The 22,446-nt window shown below is 36.9% G+C and overlaps 1 protein-coding gene across 1 annotated transcript in view; it reads left to right on the plus strand.

Moving 5' to 3' along the window:
• The first annotated feature begins 1,659 nt into the window (after positions 1-1,659).
• LOC149152181 (WAT1-related protein At2g39510-like) overlaps positions 1,660-22,446 on the plus strand; it is a 34,963-nt gene continuing 14,176 nt past the window's right edge. Inside the window, exon 1 of the mRNA XM_089443404.1 lies at positions 1,660-1,777. Coding sequence (XP_089299530.1) covers positions 1,660-1,777 — 118 coding nt within the window. The remainder of the gene's footprint in view (positions 1,778-22,446) is intronic.

The raw sequence follows: 22,446 nt of genomic DNA on the forward strand, positions 1-22,446 counted from the left end.
AAGACCGCATGTCAGGAAAGTAGAGTGGACAAGGAATCTATCCAAACGGGCAGCAATGTGATTGGGGGCTAATCTTTTGTTGGACCAGGTGTATTTACCTGAAGATGGTTTAATATCCTCCAGATCCCAGCCCAACATTATATCTTCAACCCATTCTCTGGCAGGGTCCCTGACAATGGAGCCTCCCTTTTTCTCATCAAGAGCAAGGGTGACATTCAAGTCACCTGCAATAATGATATTTCCAGGATTTTGCTCTGAAAGAAATGCATGAAGCGAGTTCCAACAAAAAAAAAATTCGCCTGGCAATATAGGAGCATAAACATTAAACATACTTACTTGTTGACCAGAGTCCTTGTGGCGGAGCTGAGTGAAGAGCCAGTGGGGGCTACTTTTTTCTTGAATAAGATCATATATGGCGCTGTTCCAAAAGGTGGCTATTCCACCGGAAGCGCCTCTTGCACTAACCGCTCTTCCATGACCTTTTTGCCAAAAAGCTTTACTAGAATGGAGGAGAGGAAGATCCTCCAGCTTTGTCTCCTGGATGAGGAGGATTTCAGGCAAGTATATTCTCACTATATCTTTCAAGGCTTCCTCTTTCAACCTGCTACCTAAACCTCTGCAGTTCCAGGAGACGTATTTCATTATTTACTGACTTGGGGGGAAGAAGCTCCTATTGGAGCCTTGTTACTCTTGCGCCCAGATCTGGTATTCATCATTGCTTTGAGAGTTTTTTGGGAACCTTGGAGGACATCTATATAAGTTTTTTCCTCTCTCTTTTTCTTCTTGGATTTCCGCCCCCTAGTCGTCTTGATAGGAGTGACTAGCGAGTTGTCAGTTTCGGAATCTCTCTCTTCTGATTCTCCCTCAGAGTCTGAGGCTAGACTGATGTGCTCTTCGTTGCCTTCATTTCCCCTCTAACAATCATCAGCTGGTGGAACAGTTGATTCAACTTCATTTTCTTTCGCTTGCTTCACCTTATTTTCTATTTCCTCTTGGGTCTCCATGACATCCACCTTTTCTCCTGAGGAGGAGCCATCTTTAGAAGCAGCAGCGACTTTTGGATTAATTTGAGGCTTCCCCATTGGAACAGCCTTTCCCGGGGGCTTTGGTACAACCTTTCCCTTTCTGATTTCTTTCCATCCTTCTTCTTCCACCGTGTTCCCTGTTGGAGCTTTTGGGCAGTTTCGCTGGAAATGTCCATGCTCATGACAGGTTCGGCATTTGAAAGGCAACTGCTCGTAGTCCAGCTTCTGGTAATGCTGCCATTCTCCAACTGTAAGTTTGTTCTCTTCTAGCAGACCGGCTTCCAAATCGACTTCCACGCAGATTCTAGCACATGTATATTGGCCCTTGTGATCAGCTTTGTCAATGAAACGACCCAGCCCATTACTAATCTTCTGCAGGGATTGATAGCTCCAACAGTGTATCGGGAGATTAGGTAATCGTACCCAGACCGACGCCTCCTTAGGGACATCGACAGAGGGGTCGAAGTCAAGGCTCCATTTGTTAAGATACAGTCCTTGATTTCCCATAAAATACAGCCCGTTTCTGAACACCAGATCACGGTCTTCTTTGGTGGTAAATTCAAAAATGAAATAGCCTCGTCCCACAGCATAACAAATCACGTTGTTTTTCAACTGAGGTCTCCAGTTTCACTAAATGCAATCGTCCGTGGTTTTAGTGGAAGGCCAGCGGCCCATAAACTGCCCTACCAGGCCTCTGTCAGACAGAGCAAGAGCGATTTTAATCGGTTGTTCCTCTGGGAGTGCTATCTCTGGTATTTCTTCGAGCTTTTTTATGAATTTCGGCAGATCAGAAGACTGGCGCTTCTTCCCTTTCTGCGTTAAGAGTCTTCGGAATGCTTCTTCAGCGGATGATGGAGGGGTGGGAGCGGACTCCCCACCCCAGGTCCGCTCATGGCAGCGTCCAAGCTTGACGGTGGCTGCAAACCTAATACCAGCTCCGTAGTTCAAAGCAGAGCGCACGCGATTTTTTTCAAAACCTCAACTTGGTTGTTACCTTAATAATAAAGAAAACACATCCCGATTTTTTTTTTGTTATTCCAAAATAAACAATTTTTTTAAGGATGTTTTTTCCATCCATTTAAAAAAAAAATGGTTTTTACTTCCATTTTTAAAAAATGTTGAAAATTTACCCTAAAAAAACATCGTTCTGGAATAACAATTTTCGTTTTTGGGTTGTTTTTTCATGTTTTTTAGGGGTTTTTGGGCTCGAGTACCCATTTTGAGGTAATAGTTCCCGTTTCATCCGTAACTATGTTTGAAGTGGGTAGTCGAACCCGGTTTTTCTACCGGTTTGACCCAATCAACTAATGAACCGGTTTGTTTGACCTATTTTCCAATTTAAGCTCGCTAGTTTTTAAAACACTAGGTAGTTGTACAAGAACAAAGGGAATTGGTGCAGAAAACATTATAGCTAGCTCATATATAATCCTAGTATATTTAAGTTTTCATTACAACTATTCAAATTTTCAAAGAGCGAGTTGTGGCTACATCTAGAGAGTTATCAATAACAAAATTTCTAGTTATCTTAGTTAAATTATGATTTTTAATCTAAGATACAAACTTTTTATAATCCTTCAGATCCATAATTATACTGAGATTTGAATGATAGCATGGGAATCAATATTTTAGTGTTGTTGTGATGTCCCGTAATTTGATAGTTTTTATGCTTTGAAGGCTACATAAAATTAAGGAGAGGCCAGTTTTGGGTCCCAAGCTCCAGCATAGGTACACACAGGGAAACATATGAGCAACATTGTTTTGTCTATATGGAAGGATGCCTACAAGACATATTTACTATTCTATAAAGTCAATCAGAAAGTACTAGGGACAAGAACCATTCTGATCTCTTTAGGGAATAATTTTCATCTCAAGGGGCAGGAGATGAACATGAGCAAATCATGGATGCAATCAGATGTGTACAAAACACCAGATATAAGGCCATCGTGAAATTCCAGGTCAATGTAACGACTCGTCCTACAAGTCATTTTCTTTATATGCTATCAGAACCCCTTTGCAGGATTTGTAGGTCCATTATTGTGTATCAAATATTTATCAATAGTTTTTGGATTCAAGATCAATCTGGGCATAATGTTTCTTGGCCAGGAGCGAGCCAAGGACATAAAAATTTGGTTTTGTGCTCATGCTCCAAAGTGTTTCCATCTTGCAGTAATTCTACTTTCATGGATTGTAGTTACACTATTGTTTTACATAACCCGCCCTATCAGAGCTTAGTTTCTCTCCAAGAAAAATAATGGGCAGGACTATTTAGAGTTTAATGCATGTGGAGATCATATCAAGGCTAGAGGTTATCCTGATTTAGATGATATTAATGTGAAATAGGGGTAATATAATGATATGCAACAACTTTACATGCCATCTTTGTTCAAATGGTCAAAATTTTCTGGTTTCAGAAACATAATTTTGAAATTTAAGTTTGTAATTTTTTACATTTTTTTTTTCTAATTCATAGCATCCTTTGATGTACCTATACCCCCACAATTCCCTTTACCTAGATTTTGAAAATGGTGTACCATACTTGCTCCTACACCTCCTAATAACTCTGGTATTCTTTTAGTTTTTCCTCCAATTCCAAAGTTTCATAATTTTTCTCACAACAAGCTTCCACCACTTTACGAGTTGCAAATTTTGCTTCTCTAGAAAAAAATCTTTCCCCCAAGAGGAAACAATTATTGTTGCACATAAACCAGTTATTTGTTTTTCTACACACTCCCTCTCTAATCACAATTGTTATACTATACCTAATATTGTATCCTACATCTTAGGCACATAAAACATCACATCAAGAGATTAGCATGGATGACCATATTACTCAGCCTTCCATAAATTTGATGTTAAAATGGATACATAAATTCAAAATTGAAATGGATGCATGTTAGATGAGATACTCATTCATTCAATTATCCAACTAAATTCATATAAAAACCATTCAATTATCTATTATGGAAGCCTATGTTTGGCCAGGGATTGTAGAATCCAATACCTCGAGGATCCATCAAAATCCTAGTAGGAGAATACACTAGAGGGGATTTTTTCAATCCATACATATGTTAAACAAAATAAAACTAGAGCAGAGAAAGATATGGAGGTGGCCTAGTTCCTCAACAAGGATGGAGTTAATCATGAGACTAAACAAGTTTGACAGGAGACTAAGGAAGTCCAAACCACATCCAAATATTCTCATCTTCCTTCCTACAGTTAAGAAAATCTAATTATAATAACTCAACTCAACTTAACTACAAAAATACATGTATACCTCAACTCACCTGCAAAAATACACATATACCTTTGGAGTATGTTTACTGACAAGAAAAATGGCTAAATATAGCTTGTACATGTTTATGTTAAAGTAATAATGTACTAGATATTAGTAAAAATGTATTAGATAACTAATTTTTCAAACTGATAACTAGTTCTTTACTCAAACCTTACATACTAGTTTTACCTATCAGGGAAGCTTATTGAAAACACTAAATTGAAAATAAATTTATTGTTTTAAAAAGAAAAATTCCAAACCCAAATCAGGAATCTTCATTTGATAATACATTTTGATTTCCAACTTCAAAAGTTGCATCTATCTTACAGACATCACTTATTGATTGCGTTGAACTATCTTCTGAATTTGTAATCAATGCAAATATTTCCTCAACGAAGAGTAATATGTAAAAAGGATTGTACAATATCATATTGTCACGTAATCTGGTACCAAAGAAGGAATTTATACCTATAAAAGGTTGAACTCTGTAAGGAGACTCAACAAATTTACCTTGGACTTTAACCAAAAATTCACCCAACCTGATTTGCAAAATGAGATGCCTTGTATCCAAATACAACATCCTTGGAAAGAAAGCAAAAGTAATTGAAATGATCTCTTGAGGGCTACTACCATCTCTTCAACAAAAAACAAAAATAAAACCTTAAAAAAACAAATTACCTATCAATTTCTCATTAATTCTCTACTTTGGTTCCAAAATGTCTAATAGGGCAGATAAATCTAACCTAGATAGGAATATAACCGAACAAAGTGATCAAAAAATCTAGAAGCAAGACGTCTCACACTGGAGTTAATAGTGAGGTTCGTGACTGCATCCATGTGGAATGATGTTATTGGCTCCTGCAGTGATGAGATGCTTGGCATGCAATCCCATAGTCATGATTGATTTTGATTGCAATCTTGCAGATGGATTATTTTTCCCTTCATTCTTGATCTTTCTTCTAAGGTTTTTGCTGCTGCTCATATTCCTCGATATATCTGCTTTGTTTTATTTTTTGGGTTTCGAACTTTCAACCTACCTGGTATTGTATTGCAATGGGCTTAAAAAATTGGTCGAAGCTACTTTTTGGGCACCGAATTTTGGATTTTACCTCTAGTAGAGTGATATTAATTTTGAATCAAAGCTTAGGGACACTTAAAAAATTGCACCGCAAGAAGAACGCTTATCTTAGCTAAATATCTCCCTCTAAACAAACAAAATAAGGATTATCATTGTTGAAACCCTCTTTTGTTTATAACTTCGACTAAATTTGGCAAGATTTATACTAAACATAAATTCGATTATCATTATTGAAAACCTCTTTTGTTTATAAGTTAGACTAAATTTGGCAAGATTTATACTAAACATTATATTATAAGTTTATTGTCTTCCAAATTATAATATTAAATTAATAATTATAACTATCTACTTTTATGTGTCTTTATCTATTAAGTTGTGAAGTGGTTAAATTTATTAATGTTTTATAAAATAAAATAAACTAACTTGTAAATTTTTTTAATTATAATTTAATTTCATTAATAAAAAATTGGATTATGAATTATGTGTGGTGGGTGTGAGGAAGTGATGCTTCGCTTAGGTGGATAAATTGAGAAATCGTATTTGACCCAGTTGTAAGCCCACTCTCATTTTGGATAATCTATCAGCCTTTTAATTCAATTCCCTGTGAATGTAATCAAATGATATAACCTTGAAAATTCTAATCAACTCCATAATTGTAATCAATCACTGATTCAATAAAAAAGTGTTTAAGGAATCATAACTTTTCATAACAAATCTATAACAACCTTTGAATCTCCTATCACTGGTAAGTTTAGATTGTTGAAGTGACAAAAGTAAAATGATTAACATAAACAACGAATTTATATTATTGTAGTACTTGTTAGGTAGTTGTATTTTTGTTCCTAGAATAAATTAGTCGTTCATGTTAGTCATTCTTAGTTGTATCAATTATTAGCTAGTAGTATATTTTAACTTGGGACTAAATCAGTGATTTTTGTTAGTCGCTTTTAGTCGATTCACTTAAAATTGGTTTTTTTTGTAGTATTTGATTTTGAAAAGTTGTGGTGACTAACGTTTTTAGTCACCTAGTCATTAATTTCTCATTTTCTACTAATGTAAGGGAAATCCTAGACCTTTCTCTATGGAATTTTTCTTATTAAGTCAGGTCCCTAGCAAGGGCTATCTAACCCTTTTCACATAATCAAGGTTGATAATTCACATTTCTATATACTAATTTGTTTAAAGATATTTTCCATCCTTCCCTTCAAGTAGTCATTAGAGATATTTCGAGGTCTACAATGGAACTCCTAAGGAATATTATAGAATAATAGTGAAAATTAGAAAATAAGATTAGATTACATCATTAAATTTTCGAGGGAAAATAGAAAAAAAACTACTTTTTCAGCTCATATTTTTAGTTTATCTCCCTACGGTTTCACTCAATTTTTGAGTGGGTGAACTCATTGGAGGAATAATTTAATTCCTCATCTATGGAGTACCCATGTTGCAAACTTTAGATGGACCCTGCTACACGAAAAATGAGAAATACATGAAAAATTGTGTTTGCAATCACGTTTTTCATGTATTTCTCATTTTTCGTGTAGCATATTCCATTGAAAGTATGAAAGATGGGTACTCCTTGGGTGAGGAATTAAAATTTTCATCCAATGAGTGCTCCCACTCGAAATGTGAGTAAAACCGTAGGGAGATAAGTTGAAAATATGAGTTGAAAAAACATTTTTTTTATTTTTTAATCTTTTTACTTTTTTACTCCCAAAATGGTGAATCAGCCCCTATGGTTGACATCATCGTCTTAAATCCTATTGGTTCTTATAAAATTGATTTTGGTTGTACATTTTTGTTTTAAGGCCCATTTTAAACCTTAAAATTTCACTAATGTATGTATAACTTCTATTGTATGAGTATACATGTACTTGTCTCTGACAAGTGGTGTGGCTCTCATACACCTATAATCAACATCAACACCAAGTTGTTGCATGTGGAGAAGGTCTCTTCTATCACGTGTGTAGATTTCTTCTTATCATGGTATTTATGATTAATAGGTGTTTTTATAGGGTGTTTTTAACCTGGCTATCAACTATTTTCATTATAAAATGAGTTAGATCCCTAAATGAAGAAATCATAGATAAGATTGAGTCACATAAGTAAGCTCAAGCAAAGCGACTCGTAATAACTTGTTATCAATGAGAAATTGGTGCATCTAGTACAAAGGAATTTACCTTCTTATATACCATTGCTCATGAATAAAATCATTTCCACGTGCAATTTTGGGATAGATCAATTTACACAAAAAGTGAATACACCCCCTTATGGTTTATAGTACCAAAATAAAAATAGATTAATTGAAGACAAACACATATTCATTGAACACAAAAATAAGAGAAATAACCAAATCCAAACATTCTTTAAAAGCTTTTACTTTGGAAAAATATTTTATGGACAAGGTGAAAATCCATTAACATACCTCATAACCCTTTTAAATGTGTAGGCCTAAGTTAAATTTCCAATTTCTTAGATTCCACCTCCTTGAACTCCCAAATTATGAATCTCCTAAATTAAATTATGAATCCTCTGCACCAAGCTCTCCCATGCAGGCTTGTGTGTGTTGTTGAAGGGATCCAACCACATGGAAACAAGCCTATGTGTGCAGTTGCAGCCAGGATCAGGCAGTTTTGTGCATGTGGTTGAGCTTCTTCACAAAAAATCCTTCAAATTCCTCACACAAATTAGATGTGTTTCGACATGGAAATTACCAGAAACTTCTAAATGAATTGATTAAGGTTGGGAATGGTTTGAAAAGGTCCTCCAATGATGTGAACACCTTAAGTGCACAAGTAGTGGTGATAATGGCTTTATTTTGTCAACTTTGTGCACTCTTGATCCAATTCCAAAAGTGAATTTCACACCTAATGTTTTATATTCTTCACTTTAGAGTTGTGTGTTGGTTGGTTTGGTACGAGAGTGAGTTATAGAAGGCTACATAGAAGAGGAATGTTTTAGACCAAGTTGTGAGAAGGATTGCTTCAGTGTATGAGTGCAAATGACTGCAAAATGAGAAGATCTATTTGTTGAAGCAGTGTATTGATTTAGAACTTCATATTATAGATCAGAGATGTAGAGAACTAAAATAGAATTTGTTGGTAGAGATGGAGAGCTTTGTATAGATCCAAGTTTGCGAATATCACATTTGTTTTGTCGGTGATGCTAGTGCATTTGGTAGATAACCTTTGTGTTTTATGTTGTTGATTGTATTATGCAGTAATTATATTTTGGAGTGAGGTTTTAATGTTAAGGCAGAGTGTGAGTTTATTTTAGTTGTTGTTGATTATGTTATTCAGATTTGATGCATGTATTGTGGCCACTATTTTGCTGGAATAAATAGCATGTTTGTGGTGATTTTGATTTGTTGATGGTGTCTTTCTACTAGAGATTGTATAGTTGAGCATAGCGTCTTGGGATCCAGTTTGAAAATGAATGAAATAGAGGTCCACATAGAGTAGAGGAACAATGACTTCATGGGAGTAGAGAAGTGATTCCATAGTATTAGCGAAAGGAACAATTTATCCATCCAATGGTAGTTAGATAGTCCAATAGGAGTTGGGCAAGGATCGTTGATCATGGTGGCTTTCAGAGAATGGTAGTCCATAGATCCATATGAGAACATAAGTGATATACATAATAAGTACAGTAATTTTGGGTAATATGGGAATGATATAATGTGGATGGGAGAATGGAGGACATTCCAAAAGTCTATCATTTTATTTCCTGATGACTGATGGCTAATAATGAAGGAGTTGGCCAAATCAAATTCTGACTGAGGTCTTGAAGAGACTTTCACTGCTTTGACATCGTTGCCCATAGAGAATACTTATAAGAAATTCATTACTTGATCTTGATCTTAATGGATTATTTCAATATGATAAGTAGAATTAAGTCTCCTATTGATGGGTGTCGGCTGATGTATGAGGTCGAGTCTCTTAGATGATGGGAGACACCAAATCTATATAAGAGATCATTGCTTGACATAATAGATATTTAGAGCAGTGCAACAACAACAAGAGTGGTTTTTTTCCTGGATAAGGGTTTTCCAGCAGATATCTTATGTTTGTTGTGTGGATGTGTTTTTTACTGTGGCTCTCATGGTTATCTTGTTTTAGTTGCATATATGGTTTATGTTTATGAGACAATATAATGTGTTGTTGTTAATACATGTGTGATTCAGTGGAGAAGTTTTAACTGGTAAAATTGTTAAGAATATCACACTACCGATTCACCCCACCTCTCATTAGTGCTCAAGATTTCCAACAACCGGTATCAGAGCAGGGCTCTTGGTTGCAGCTTGATCACTGGAGAGCAGATTTTTGGTTTGTTGGCGAAAAATTAAAAAATAAAATAAAAAATGATGAATTCTCAAGGAATGGTTGTCCTTACTACATCAAATTTCAAGGTATGGCACAAAAATGTTAAATCTCAGTTTTTGTCTTATGGATCTAGCATTTGGAGACTGATATGTGAAGGATGTGGCAAGGATCCGATTGCACATAAATTTTTACAACGGGATGCTCAAGCTAGATACATAATCTACAAGAATATTCATGATGATGATTTGAAGAAGCTAGTAGGTTTGAAATACACTAAAGAGATGTGGACAAGCTAGAGTCCATATTTGGAGATGGTACTAGCAACAATAAGGACAATGAGAACAAGAGCAACAAGAAGAAGAATAAGAACAAGGGCCTTTAAAATCAAGAATCTCAACCACAAGAGTCTCATCCTTCTAGTGCAAATGATTTAGTTGATGATGAGAAAAAATTTGAAAATCCTGAATCCAAAGGTATAAATATTAATTATTTTCTGTAAGTTATAATTTTGATGACTTAGATTTTGATCATCCTGAAGTTATTAGTGAAAATGAGAATGATATTAAGGGTCAGAGCTGAAGTTTTTAGACTAGTAGTTTCATGCAAGGACCAAGAAAAACTATTGTAGATCTGTGATGATAAGGAAGCCAAGCTCAAGGAGGATATTGTCAGTTTAAAGATTAAATTAGTTGAATCAAAAAAAGTTGAGGAACGTATGAGGAAGCAATGCCAAGAGAAGGAAGATGAGTGTGAAAGATTAGAATATAAAGTGATGTCCTTGAGATAGTAGCAAAATATGGAGAATAACATTGTAGCTTTGGATAGTTTGCTTGAGATCCAGTGATCACCATTGGATAAATCTAGTCTTGGATTTCAAAAGGTGAGTCTAGTTTTCATGCAGGTAAAAACACCAAAGTATAACCAAAAGAACCCGTAGCAAACAATGCTATTAGCAAGAGTATCAAAGGAAGAAACCAACAACAGGTCAACCAACAAAACCAGCAACAACATAGGAGAAAACCTTAAGGAGCACCTACTTTTAGAAAACCTTTGGCTCCAAGAGAGGATCGTGGCATATCTGTAAAATTTCAAAGGAATCAAAGTCCCTTTTTTTCTTTCATGCATAAGGTAAAATGTTATAGTGGTCACAACTTTGGGCATGTTGCAACTAACTATAGGAGAAAAATGTATAGACCTAATCAACAGAGCTTGCAACGGTATCAATAAACAAGGAGGTTGGCCAAAAAGTATAATAATCCTTTTTATGATTATTGCTATTCATGTAACCTATTTTTCCACAAGGCAATCAATTGTAGATCTAACCAATGGAGGAGAAGTACATTGCATGCAAGGTGTTAGTGCATGTGTTTAGTCAATTTAGTGTTCCTAAATTGATGTCATTAATTGTCAACCCGGGGCTCGTAAGCTAATGAAGTGAAGGTGTACTATATGTACTTAAGCAACCTCTTAGATCTTTTTGTCGTTTGGGGGTGTTGTTTGTGGTCAATTTATCTTCCTAAGATGGAATGGAGGTTTTATAAACAGATGAGTGATAGTGTGTGTAAGGTGATTTCTAAATGAGTGAGTGTGTGTTACTGGTGGTTTCTAACTACCTTCTAAACTTGCAAAGAAAGAGCTTGAAAGAAATGACTTGAAATGAAACTGAAAGCAAAGAAAAAAAACCACTTTCTAATGGCACTAGTCACTACTCATGCTACTGCAATAAAAAGGTAAGAAAAACCACTTTAAAGACCAATTATAATGTTCATCTCTTCCTAACACTCTGCTTCCAACATATAGTACTATGTGAAACACGATTAAGAAGTAGTTAGATATAAGTCTAAAAAGTAATCAAGCTCTAAGATGACAAATTATAACACCACTTTGCCTCTCTCCAACATTCTGCTTCCAACATACATTGTAATGTGTAACAAGTGAAGAAAGAGTTAGTGATATAAGTCAAAAACTACTCAAAGCAAGCTGTGATTTATTAGTATTATGATCTCTTAAAGATGAACAACTTATGATAAGGAGACCATCAATATGTTAGCATACAACTTGAGAAACTAAACTAGAAATCAAGCTAGAAAAACAGAGTAAAGGCAGCAACTATGAATATGACAACTGAAAATACCATTAGAGATAAAGCAAATACAACAAAGACACACAATCCCGGGCTAACACCTGCAGAAAACAATCCTGATCAGTTAAAGTAAATGCTGGAAATGAAATGACAGTGAAAGTAAATCAAAACTGTACATGTATTAAAGAAAAGGAAAATTGCTGAATTCAAAAGAAGGAAATGGCAAGAACATGAGGGTAAATTTACTGTACAAAGGCTGTTATGAATGGGGGCCCTCCATCCACAAAACCCAAGGAAAGATCAGCTACTTGAAGGAGTCAAAACAGCACAGTCTTCTATTAACTCATATGCAGAAATTACAGTAAAAAGTGCTGAAACAGCAGCTTCAAAACAGAGTTTCTGTACACACTAAAATTGTAGCAATTACATAAACAAAGCAACTAAAAACTAATCCTTAAGCGTGCGCAGACGCTGGATTTTATAGGCGTATGAACAACTGCCTACTGCGTAAAACATGAAACTAGAAATTAACTGATAGTCATGCTAATTAAAGGTACAACAACACGTCAATAGGTCCGTGCGTTATCTGGAGGCTTCTGTCGTCATGGAGGGTGAATCCAAAGCTGGATCCTATCTCCCATAACCTGCATAGCGTGGAGGAATCGCCATCTGGAGTGACGTGACCTATCAGCTCACGCAGCACCGTTTGAGCTGGCTTTGTTGACCGAAGTTTGATCCACGTTGACCGGAGGTGTGCGTGGCGTTGCAGACCGAACCAATAGCATAGGAACCTTTAACACCTTCATTCCCATGTGCCCATGTGATTCGTTTTTCAAAATGACACGTGGAACATAGAGATTAATGAAAAGGCTGCGGAATGACTAGATAGCTGCGGAATTGCTGAATGGCTGCGGAATTGCCAGACAGCTGCGGAATCTCTGTGCATATGTCAAAAATCTAGACAAACAGTCAAACATAAGCAAAGTTAACCAATCATGCTTAAAGACATCAAATGTAATGATCTGGATAGGTTTATGAGGAAAATAGGGCAAAAGAGAGAGATAAGTGAGGAAAAGCTGTAGGTAATGATAGATAATTAGGTGCAAGTTAGAGGCTCTACATACCCCCACTACGAGGGTGTTGCATGTCCTCATGCAACTAAAAACACTGTTTAATCCACCTGTTGAGATGCCTCTGCTAAGACATCTAATCTTCTCCTCTTCCTCTTTGTAGCCAAATTTACTCTTGGTTTCCTCACCAAACATCTGAATTTTAAGTTGACCAAAGCCCTGCTTAGCTTCCTGCATTTCTTCTTTAGCTTCCTGTTCTCCCTTTGCCAAAGGCCCAAATGAAGCATTGTATTATCATGGACCATTTTGTCCACTTTACCTTGTTCCTTTAATGCTTCATTCTCTTGTATGATGTGGCGATTGAAAACCTCAAGCTCAAAAATTTCCTGTTTGAGTGAGTGAACTTGCTTCTCAAGAAGTAGAACAGTGCTTGGACCAGCAGCAGCTTGTTCTAACGTCTCCAGGTAGTTATAAACTTTTTGCTGGTCCGGGTCAATCTCTGGTGACCTCTTGGAACTAGGCTCATGCTCAAATTCGGGTTCATGCTCAAAAGGACTTTCCTCACGTGGAGGACTAGTCTCAACATGTGGTGGGCTTGCCTCAAAGTCAAGTCTTGTAGCAACCTTTTTAGGTGTGCTCAAGTCAATAAAGAGTGACTCTTTGTATTTTGTGGCCCCCACTTTGCCTTGTAGCCTGCTGCTCCTCCTTACGGTGGTGATGCTCTGTTTTTCCTTTTGTTTCTTTTGCTTTTGTTTTTGCATCTTCTTAGAAAGGGCAGCCTCATGAAGTTGGGCAAATCTACTTGCCAATGGCTGAGTATCCTCTTCACTGGAATTTTCAGGAGTAAGGTAGGTTTCTTGGGCTATAGCTTTTCCTTTATCCTTCTTTTGTCTCTTCCTACTCTCCTTTTTCTTTTGAGCAACCTCTTGGACAATTTCTTGCAGGGTTTCTGTAATGATTTCTTGGGCTGTTTGGTCAATATCTACAGCAAGCTCAGGGTCAATTTCTTCTTCAGAATGATGTGCAGCAATTTCTTCTTCAATCAGGTCTTGGACAGTTTCTTCTCGGACAGTTTCAAGGACAGCAGTTTCTAATTGGACAACAATTTCTGGGGTAATTTCCTCTCTTCTTCTCCTTCTACTCTTTTTAGGCACTTGAGGTGAACCACCAGAGGCTTCCCCTATATCTTGGAAATGATTCCTTACAAGAAATCTTTCCCATGTATCTCTTTTTGCTTTCAACTGTTCTTCAACTAGTATCTTGACAAGCCCATGATGATACAAATGTGGCTCAATGTTTCTTGGGTTTCTTTGGACTATTGAGCACATTTTTCCAAGGCTTGAGAGTAAAAAATATGGAAGGTTAATGTCATGCTCTCCTAAGAAATGCATCATAATTTTGGCATGGTAAACATATAAAATTCCAAACCTTCCCTCACATGTAAAGAATTTTTGTACTAGTAGAAGCAAAGCTATCCATTCTTCTTTGACAAGATTAACAGGGATTCCCTTTGTAAAAATGCTAGTGTCCATACCTGGATTCTTCAGAATTTGCTTCCATTGCTGGTCTTGTACTGATCGGTTTTTGAACCATCTCTCCCCAGTTTGTGGTAGTGAAGTGGCATGTGCTAAACTGCTTTCGGTGACTGTAAATTTCAGATCTCCTATCTCCACTTGGTTGTCTTTGAAAGAACGTGCAAAAGCCTTTGTGACCTCTCTATGGTAACCCTTGAATTTTTGGATGCACTGGAGCCAATTTTCCTTCTGCAAAGCGTCTTTGATTTGGGGATATCCTTCCAGAAATTTGGAGCCCTCTGGCTCTGCCCTCAAAAGTTTACCCATCAGCTCTCTGGCTTGTCTTACAGCTCTGTTTTAATACTTTGGAGAAAGGGTTATACGGCTTCAACAGTGGCTTCAACACAATAGATTTACGGCTTCAACATAACAGCCGTAATGCACTCACAACAGTGGTCAAAGTTTAGCGGAGGAAAAAAAATGAAACAGAGTATGGTTACGGTGGCAGAGTAGTGAATAAGGCAGAGCAGTGGAAAACAAGGGAAATGCGGAAGTGAATCAACAGCGTGAATGAGATTATACATGCGTAGGGGGGTTATGAATAATGGGAAGAAACAGTTAAGTCCCTTAGACATCGGTCATGGGTGTACATTTGGCTGCGGAATCATAACGCAAAGAGCCGTAGTACAATTGTCTACGTCACTCAGGTACAAGAGTTTCAATGGAAGAGCAGCCGTGTTTGAGTTTTAAAATCGTGATGAATAGGGACCGTTAAGGCTGAGAGATACGTGGATTTCCGGTCGAGTAATGGAAAGGATTGGTAATCATTACATTAAATGGCTAGAAACACAATCCGGAAACCATGCAAAATGTTATAACCGTAGGTTTAGAAATTAGATCATACCTTATGTATCCGCGCTTTGATTCCTTTTGCTCATATGACACTGACCTTTCATTGTTTATTGCTGCTACATGACCTTTTGCTGATGACTTTTGGACTGCAGATTCCTTTCTTAAAACAGACTGTGTTTTTTTTTTTTTTTATGCAGGTGCAGAAATTGTATCGGCTGCGGAATTGGGATGTTGGCTGCGGAATTGCTCCTCAGCTGCGGAAACTGCAGTGATACCCTCTGTCTGCACAAAACAACTTTAGCTGTGTGAAATAAATCTGACAATGACTTTATTGGTGAGATGGAATGTAATGGATGGATGGATGGAAAGAAATGAGGTGGAGTGAGAGTGATTGGATGAATGAGATTGTGAATGAAGTGGGCAAAATGAGATGGAACAAGGAGAGAGAGATTTTTTTTTTTGGAAAATGTGAGGTGTCAGGTGACCCTGATTTTCACCTCAGATTTTCTGCATAGGACTGCCAATCAGAGACTGGTTTTCAGGCCTATACATTTATATTTTTTTTTTCTTCTCTTTTTTTTTCCTTTTTTTTCTCTTTTTTTTTTTTTTTTACTTTTTTTTTTTTTTTCAAAAACCAAAGATTAGGCTGATGGAGGAGAAGAATCCTTCTCCACCAACCTGATTGCAGAATCTTCTTTAAACAACTTGACAAATTCCTCTTTTGAGAGTGGCTTCTGGTAGATCTTCAAGCGATGGCCATTCACAATAAGAGGAGTATGAAATTCATCAATAGTTTTCACTCGAACTGCTCCATTGCTAAAGACTTCATCAATCTCATATGGCCCAAGCCAATGAGTTTGAAATTTTCCTTTGAAGTCTTTAAACTTTGAATCAAACAATAGAGCCCAATCTCCTTTCTGAAACTTCTTCTCCTTGATGTATCTATCATGCCATTTTGTTCTTTGATGCTGAACTAGATCGGTTCTTAAAATGGCATCTTGTCTTATCTCATCTAGTTCATTTAACTGCTCCATTCTGTGCTTCTGGGCTTCTGAAAGATTCATCCCCAACTGGACTGCCATCTTAAAAGTTTTGACTTGGAACTCAATGGGGAGCAGGACTTCTTTCCCATAAACAAGTTCATAGGGAGAATATCCTGTGGTACTCCTCCATGTAGTTCTATAGGCCCATAAAGCTTCAGGTAGCCTTTCAGCCCAATCTCTTCTATGCAGATGAACAGCCTTGGTGATGATATTCTCAAGGACTTTATTTGTAGATTCCACTTGACCATTTGCTTGCGGATGGTAAGGAGTAGATGTTCTATGCTTGATCTTGTATTCCTCCATCAGCTTCTCCATCAGATTAGATGTAAATTGGCTTCCTTGATCTGTTACAATTTCTCTTGGGACACCAAAACGAGTGAAAATATCCTCAAAAATAAATTGAACAACTGAATTTTCAGTGGCAGAAGGCAAAGCTTTTTCTTCTACCCACTTAGTAACATAGTCAGTACAAACCAATATATACTTCTTTTGTTTAGATGGCGGATTAATGGGTCCAACGAAATATAGGGCCCATTTTTCAAAAGGTTCGATGCATACCTGTGGCTGCAATGGCATCTCACTTGAAAGAGTTGGTCTCCCAATTCTTTGACAGCTGTCACACCTTCTGACATATTGTTTTGCATCTTTGAAGAGAGTAGGCCAATAATATCCCAAAGAAAGGATTTTATAGGCTGTCCTCTTGTCAGTAAAGTGTCCACCGCATGGTTCGTCATGGCATGCCTTAAGGATGTCAAGCATTTCATCTTCCCGCACACATCTTCTAATCACACAGTCTAGCCCTGTTTTGAACAATTCATTAGAAATCCATGAATAACTTGAACTCTGCTGAATAATCTTTCTCCTTTCACTAGGAAAAAGATGTGGAGGTAGTTTCCCTGTAACCAAATAATTAGCAATATCTGCATACCAAGGGGTTTTAGTAGTTATTGCAAACAAATACTCATCAGGAAACTTATCCTCTACAGGAGAATCTTCGTTAGTATTTTGGATTCTAGACAAGAAATCAGCTACTGTATTTTGTTTTCCTGGTCTATCTAACACAGTAATATTGAATTCCTGTAAAAGTAAGAGCCATCTGGTGACTCTGCCATTAGTAACAGGTTTGTTCATTAAATATCTTATGGCAGAATGATCAGTATGAACAAAAGTTTCATAGCCGGTTATGTAGTGTCTAAACTTATTGATCGCATGTACCACAGCTAAGAACTCTTTTTCTGTCACAGTATAATTTAACTCAGTGGGAGTCAAATTTTTACTGGTGTAATAAATGGCATAAGGGATCAAATCCTTTTGTCCCAAAACAACTCCTAGAGCTGTATCTGAAGCATCTGTAGAAATATGGAAAGGAAGTTTCCAATTTGGCCCTCTTAAAATGGGTGCTTCAGATATTCTCGTTTTTAAAGCTTCAAATGCAGATTGGCATTCAGGATCCCATTTGAATTCACAGTCCTTTGTAAGTAATTTGAAGAGAGGAGATGCTATCTTGGTGAAGTTTTCAATAAATCTTCTATAATATCCAGTAAACCCAAGAAAACTTCTAACATCTTTCTGGAAATTTGGAATTGGTAACTTAGAGATGACTTCAACTTTGGATCTATCAACCTTAATCCCATCTCCTGAAATATGATGTCCTAAAACAATCCCTTCAGTAAACATCATAAAACACTTTTCATGACTTAAAGAAAGATTTGTTTCCTTACATCTTATCAGTGCTTTTTCCAAATTTTCCAAAGCTTCTTCAAATGTATTACCGTAAACTGTAAAATCATCCATATAGACCTCTACACAATCATGGATTAGATCTGAAAAGATACCTAATATAGCCCTTTGAAAAGTAGCAGGTGCATTGCATAATCCAAAAGGAAGTACTCAGTAGGCAAAAGTTCCCCAAGGACATGTGAATGTGGTCTTATCTTGATCTTCAGGTGCTACCTGAATTTGATTATACCCACTAAAACCATCCAAGAATGAGAAATACTTTTTACCTGCTAAAGTGTCTAGTACCTGATCAATAAAAGGTAGAGGAAAATGATCCTTTAAGGTTGCCTTGTTCAATTCTCGATAGTCAATGCAAACTCTCCATTTAACATTCTTTTTGGGCACTATAACCAAGGGAGAAACCCATTGGCTATCTGAAATGGGGTAAATGAAGTTTACCTTGAGTAATTTCTGGAGTTCTTCTTTCACGATTTCCCTAAGGTTTGGATTCATCCTTCTCTGCGGTTGCCTAATAGGTCTGCTGTTTTCTTCAATATAGATGTGATGAATACAAGTCTTAGGATCGATTCCTTTCATGTCAGTGTATTCCCATGCAAATGCAGTAGAATGTTTTTGCAAAAGTTTGGTTAATTTTTCTTGTTGTGGTCTTTCCAAGTTTCTATTAATGTTCAATGTTTTTCCTGGAAGGATTTCAACTGTAGAACTACCAAACTCTTCCATTGAGAAGAGAGACATTTGTCTAGAGGAAAGATATTCAATGTCTGCATCTAACTGAAACCGTGTAGAGTCATATTCTGAAGATATTTCACAGTTTTCTAATTTATTTAGAATTTGACTGTCTTCACTGATCTCAGAGATGGTTAGAACAGGTTGTATAGTATCCTCATCATCGACCCCCTCATCTTCTCCTATTTCTGTTATTGCTCTTGCTGGAGGATACAAGTTGAATTTCTTGGTTGAATTACCATCTGATATATACATGTCTCCAGACCTACAACTGATAAAAGCAGCTGTTGCTAGCCAAGGTCTTCCTAAGATAAGAGGATGTCCTCCTAGATTGTTCTTGGGAGTTAAAATCATAAAATCAACTGGATATTCCCAAGAGTCTAGGGAGACTGGAATGTCTTCCAATACACCATCAGGTTTAATGATTGATCGATCTGCAAGTTGCAGTAAAGTAGGTGTAAAGAGAAGGTTAGGAAGCTTTAACTGATCCATGGTCTGTCTACTCATGATGTTGATAGAGGCTCCTAAGTCAATCAAAGTATTTGGGATTTCAACCCCATTAATATGAGTTTTGACAATAGGACTACCGGGATCCACATACTTTTGCATGGTAATCTTACCCATCATAATGTCTGCAATTTTTCCAACCAGATGTATCCTTTTGGTATCTCTGGTTCTCTTTCCTGTTTTCTTCAAACTCAACTCCTTTATTGTCTTTGCTAGAATGGGAATTTCCTTAATGGCTTGTAACAATGGGATCTTGATACAGACATTCTTCAATTCATCTAGAAAATTATAGTCAGGCAACCAAATTTACTTTTCCACTCCTTTGTCAATTTGTAATCTTTCAGGAAAAGGAGGTGTAGCTAAAGATGTAGGTTGCTCAACTATGGGAGTTGTGGGGGTTGATTCTTTTTCTTTTTCTTTTTGGATATTTTGGTTTTGAAGTGATGCTTCAGAACCCTTATTGACTTTAAGAGATTCTTCCTCAGAAATGCTTGGCTGTTGAACATTTATAGAAGGTTGATCTAGGATTCTACCTGATCTGAGTTGTACTTCATTGAGAGGAACAATCATATAGGTAGGGAATGGTTGACCTTCCATCATGTAAGCATTTTGAGGGTTCCTATTATTGGGATTTGGTAATGGCTGAGAGGGAAGTTGATTTGACTTCTATTGGGATTGAAGCAAGAGTTGAGAATTTTGATTTTGTGGAGGAGGTTGTTGTTGTTGAGGGTATGGCAATGATAGTTGTTGACCTTGATTTGGAAGTTGTGGAGCTTGCTAGTTCTGAAAAGATGGAGGATATTGATAGAACTGAGCAAATCTCCCATAAGGATTTTGCATGCTTTGCATCCATGATTGAAAAGGATTTTGAGGTTGAGACCAGGGTTGTTGCCAAGGATTCCAATTTGGTTGGGGTTGAAAATTCATAGAGTTGTTAAACCCTTGATTCTGTTGCCCTTGCCAAGGTCTCCTTGCAACAAAACAGAGAGATTCAAGTGTATTTGGATCTTCTTGAAAGACTGCTTTGAGGCCAGGAATTGAAGGGCAATCCTTGGTCTCATGAGTTTCTGAGCAAATTACGCATGTTTCTACAACGTGTGCATCCAAGGGACATTCCCTTAAAGCATGTTTCTTTCTACATTTCGGGCAAAAAATGGCCAAAGCCTCAGCTTCTGCTTTTTGTTTATTGTGAATCTTAAGGGTATCTAATTGTTCACTAAGACTCCCTAAGATGTCAGTTTTGAATTCATCAAGCATATTGCCGATTTCAGCCCTACTTACTGATCCTGTTGCAGATTTATTTGCTCTAAGGAGAGAAGGATCTCTAGGCCCTTTTTGAGTTTTTGATTTGCCCCTTGAGAGATGGATACATAGTTCTGCTATATCACTAAGTGAAAGTTGAGATATATCCCCTTTCCCCATCATGTTCAAGATATCTATCCATTCATCTCTAATGGCTTTTAATAGGAGGACTTTTAAGGTCTCTTCATCCAAGTTACTCATTTTTGCTCTTTTCAAGTTATATTGAAATCTTTCAAGTAAATCTTCTAGGCTCTCATCTTCTCTTTGTATCATTTTAAATACCTCGTCCTTGTGATTAGTAGGCATACAATAGTCCAGATACCTATCCAAAAATGTTTGTTTCATTTCATCCCAAGACCTAATGGATTGAGTGAGTAACCCCATGAACCATTTCAAAGCTTGATCTTTCAATGTTGAAGGGAACAATTTGAGTTTCTGTGAGTCATCCAGATAGTCATAAGTTCGACACACAACTTCGAACTCAAATAAAAATGTTTCAGGGTCCTCAGTTCTTAACCCATGGAAATTTGGGAGGACAAATGGCAATATTTTTTTCATAGTAGCTCGGGAATCCTCATTAACAATAGGAAACCCAAATGAGTTATCCCCATCTCTATTTCCTCCTCCAAGGGGACCTCTACCTCCTCCATTGTTGTTTCCTCCCCCTCCTCTACCTCTACCTCTACCACCTCCTTCTTCCTCTGCCATGATGGTTCCCCTAGGGATTTCAAGATCTTCTGGTTCTTCTACAAAGGGTGAATGAGAAGAGATTTCTCCTTCTTCTTCAGATGATTCTACTTCCTCAATTACAATTGGTCTTTCTGTAGGAGAAAGAGAAGGGTCTCTTCCTGGTTCAAATTCAATAGAAGGTGTGGGAGAGTCAATTCTTGGCTCTTGAATTCCAGGAATTCTAGGGCTAGGAGTGTCGGTTGGAGATGAGGGAGGTGTCTCTTGTCTACTCCTTGAAGCAGATGGACTTGTAAAAATTGAACTTCGAGCTCTAGCTAAAAACCTTCCCCTAGAATCTCTAGCTCTATGCATGTCATTTTTTTATTATTTTTCTTCAAGTCAAGTTAATAGTTCTTTTTCTGATCTTCCAGGTCACTCTAGGTGCAAGAAGAGAGCATACTCAAGAAACTACTAAATCAATAACTTTCTCTTTTCTGATCCTCCAGATCACTTTGAAGTGCAAGAGGAGAGCATACTTTGATAGGTTATCAACTTCTTTTCTTAAAATTTTATGTTTTTTTTTTTCTAAGAATATGGCTACTTAATTTTCACTTCCCGGCAACGGCGCCAAAATGTTTAGTCAATTTAGTGTTCCTAAATTGATGTCATTAATTGTCAACCCGGGGCTCGTAAGCTGATGAAGTGAAGGTGTACTATATGTACTTAAGCAACCTCTTAGATCTTTTTGTCGTTTGGGGGTGTTGTTTGTGGTCAATTTATCTTCCTAAGATGGAATGGAGGTTTTATAAACAGATGAGTGATAGTGTGTGTAAGGTGATTTCTAAATGAGTGAGTGTGTGTTACTGGTGGTTTCTAACTACCTTCTAAACTTGCAAAGAAAGAGCTTGAAAGAAATGACTTGAAATGAAACTGAAAGCAAAGAAAAAAAACCACTTTCTAATGGCACTAGTCACTACTCATGCTGCTGCAATAAAAAGGTAAGAAAAACCACTTTAAAGACCAATTATAATGTTCATCTCTTCCTAACACTCTGCTTCCAACATATAGTACTATGTGAAACACGATTAAGAAGTAGTTAGATATAAGTCTAAAAAGTAATCAAGCTCTAAGATGACAAATTATAACACCACTTTGCCTCTCTCCAACATTCTGCTTCCAACATACATTGTAATGTGTAACAAGTGAAGAAAGAGTTAGTGATATGAGTCAAAAACTACTCA

This window comes from Pinus tabuliformis, chromosome 9 (genome assembly GCF_031772625.1).
Source record: "Pinus tabuliformis cultivar Carrire ecotype Pingquan chromosome 9, CPIR1, whole genome shotgun sequence".
NCBI classification, from domain to species: domain Eukaryota; kingdom Viridiplantae; phylum Streptophyta; class Pinopsida; order Pinales; family Pinaceae; genus Pinus; species Pinus tabuliformis.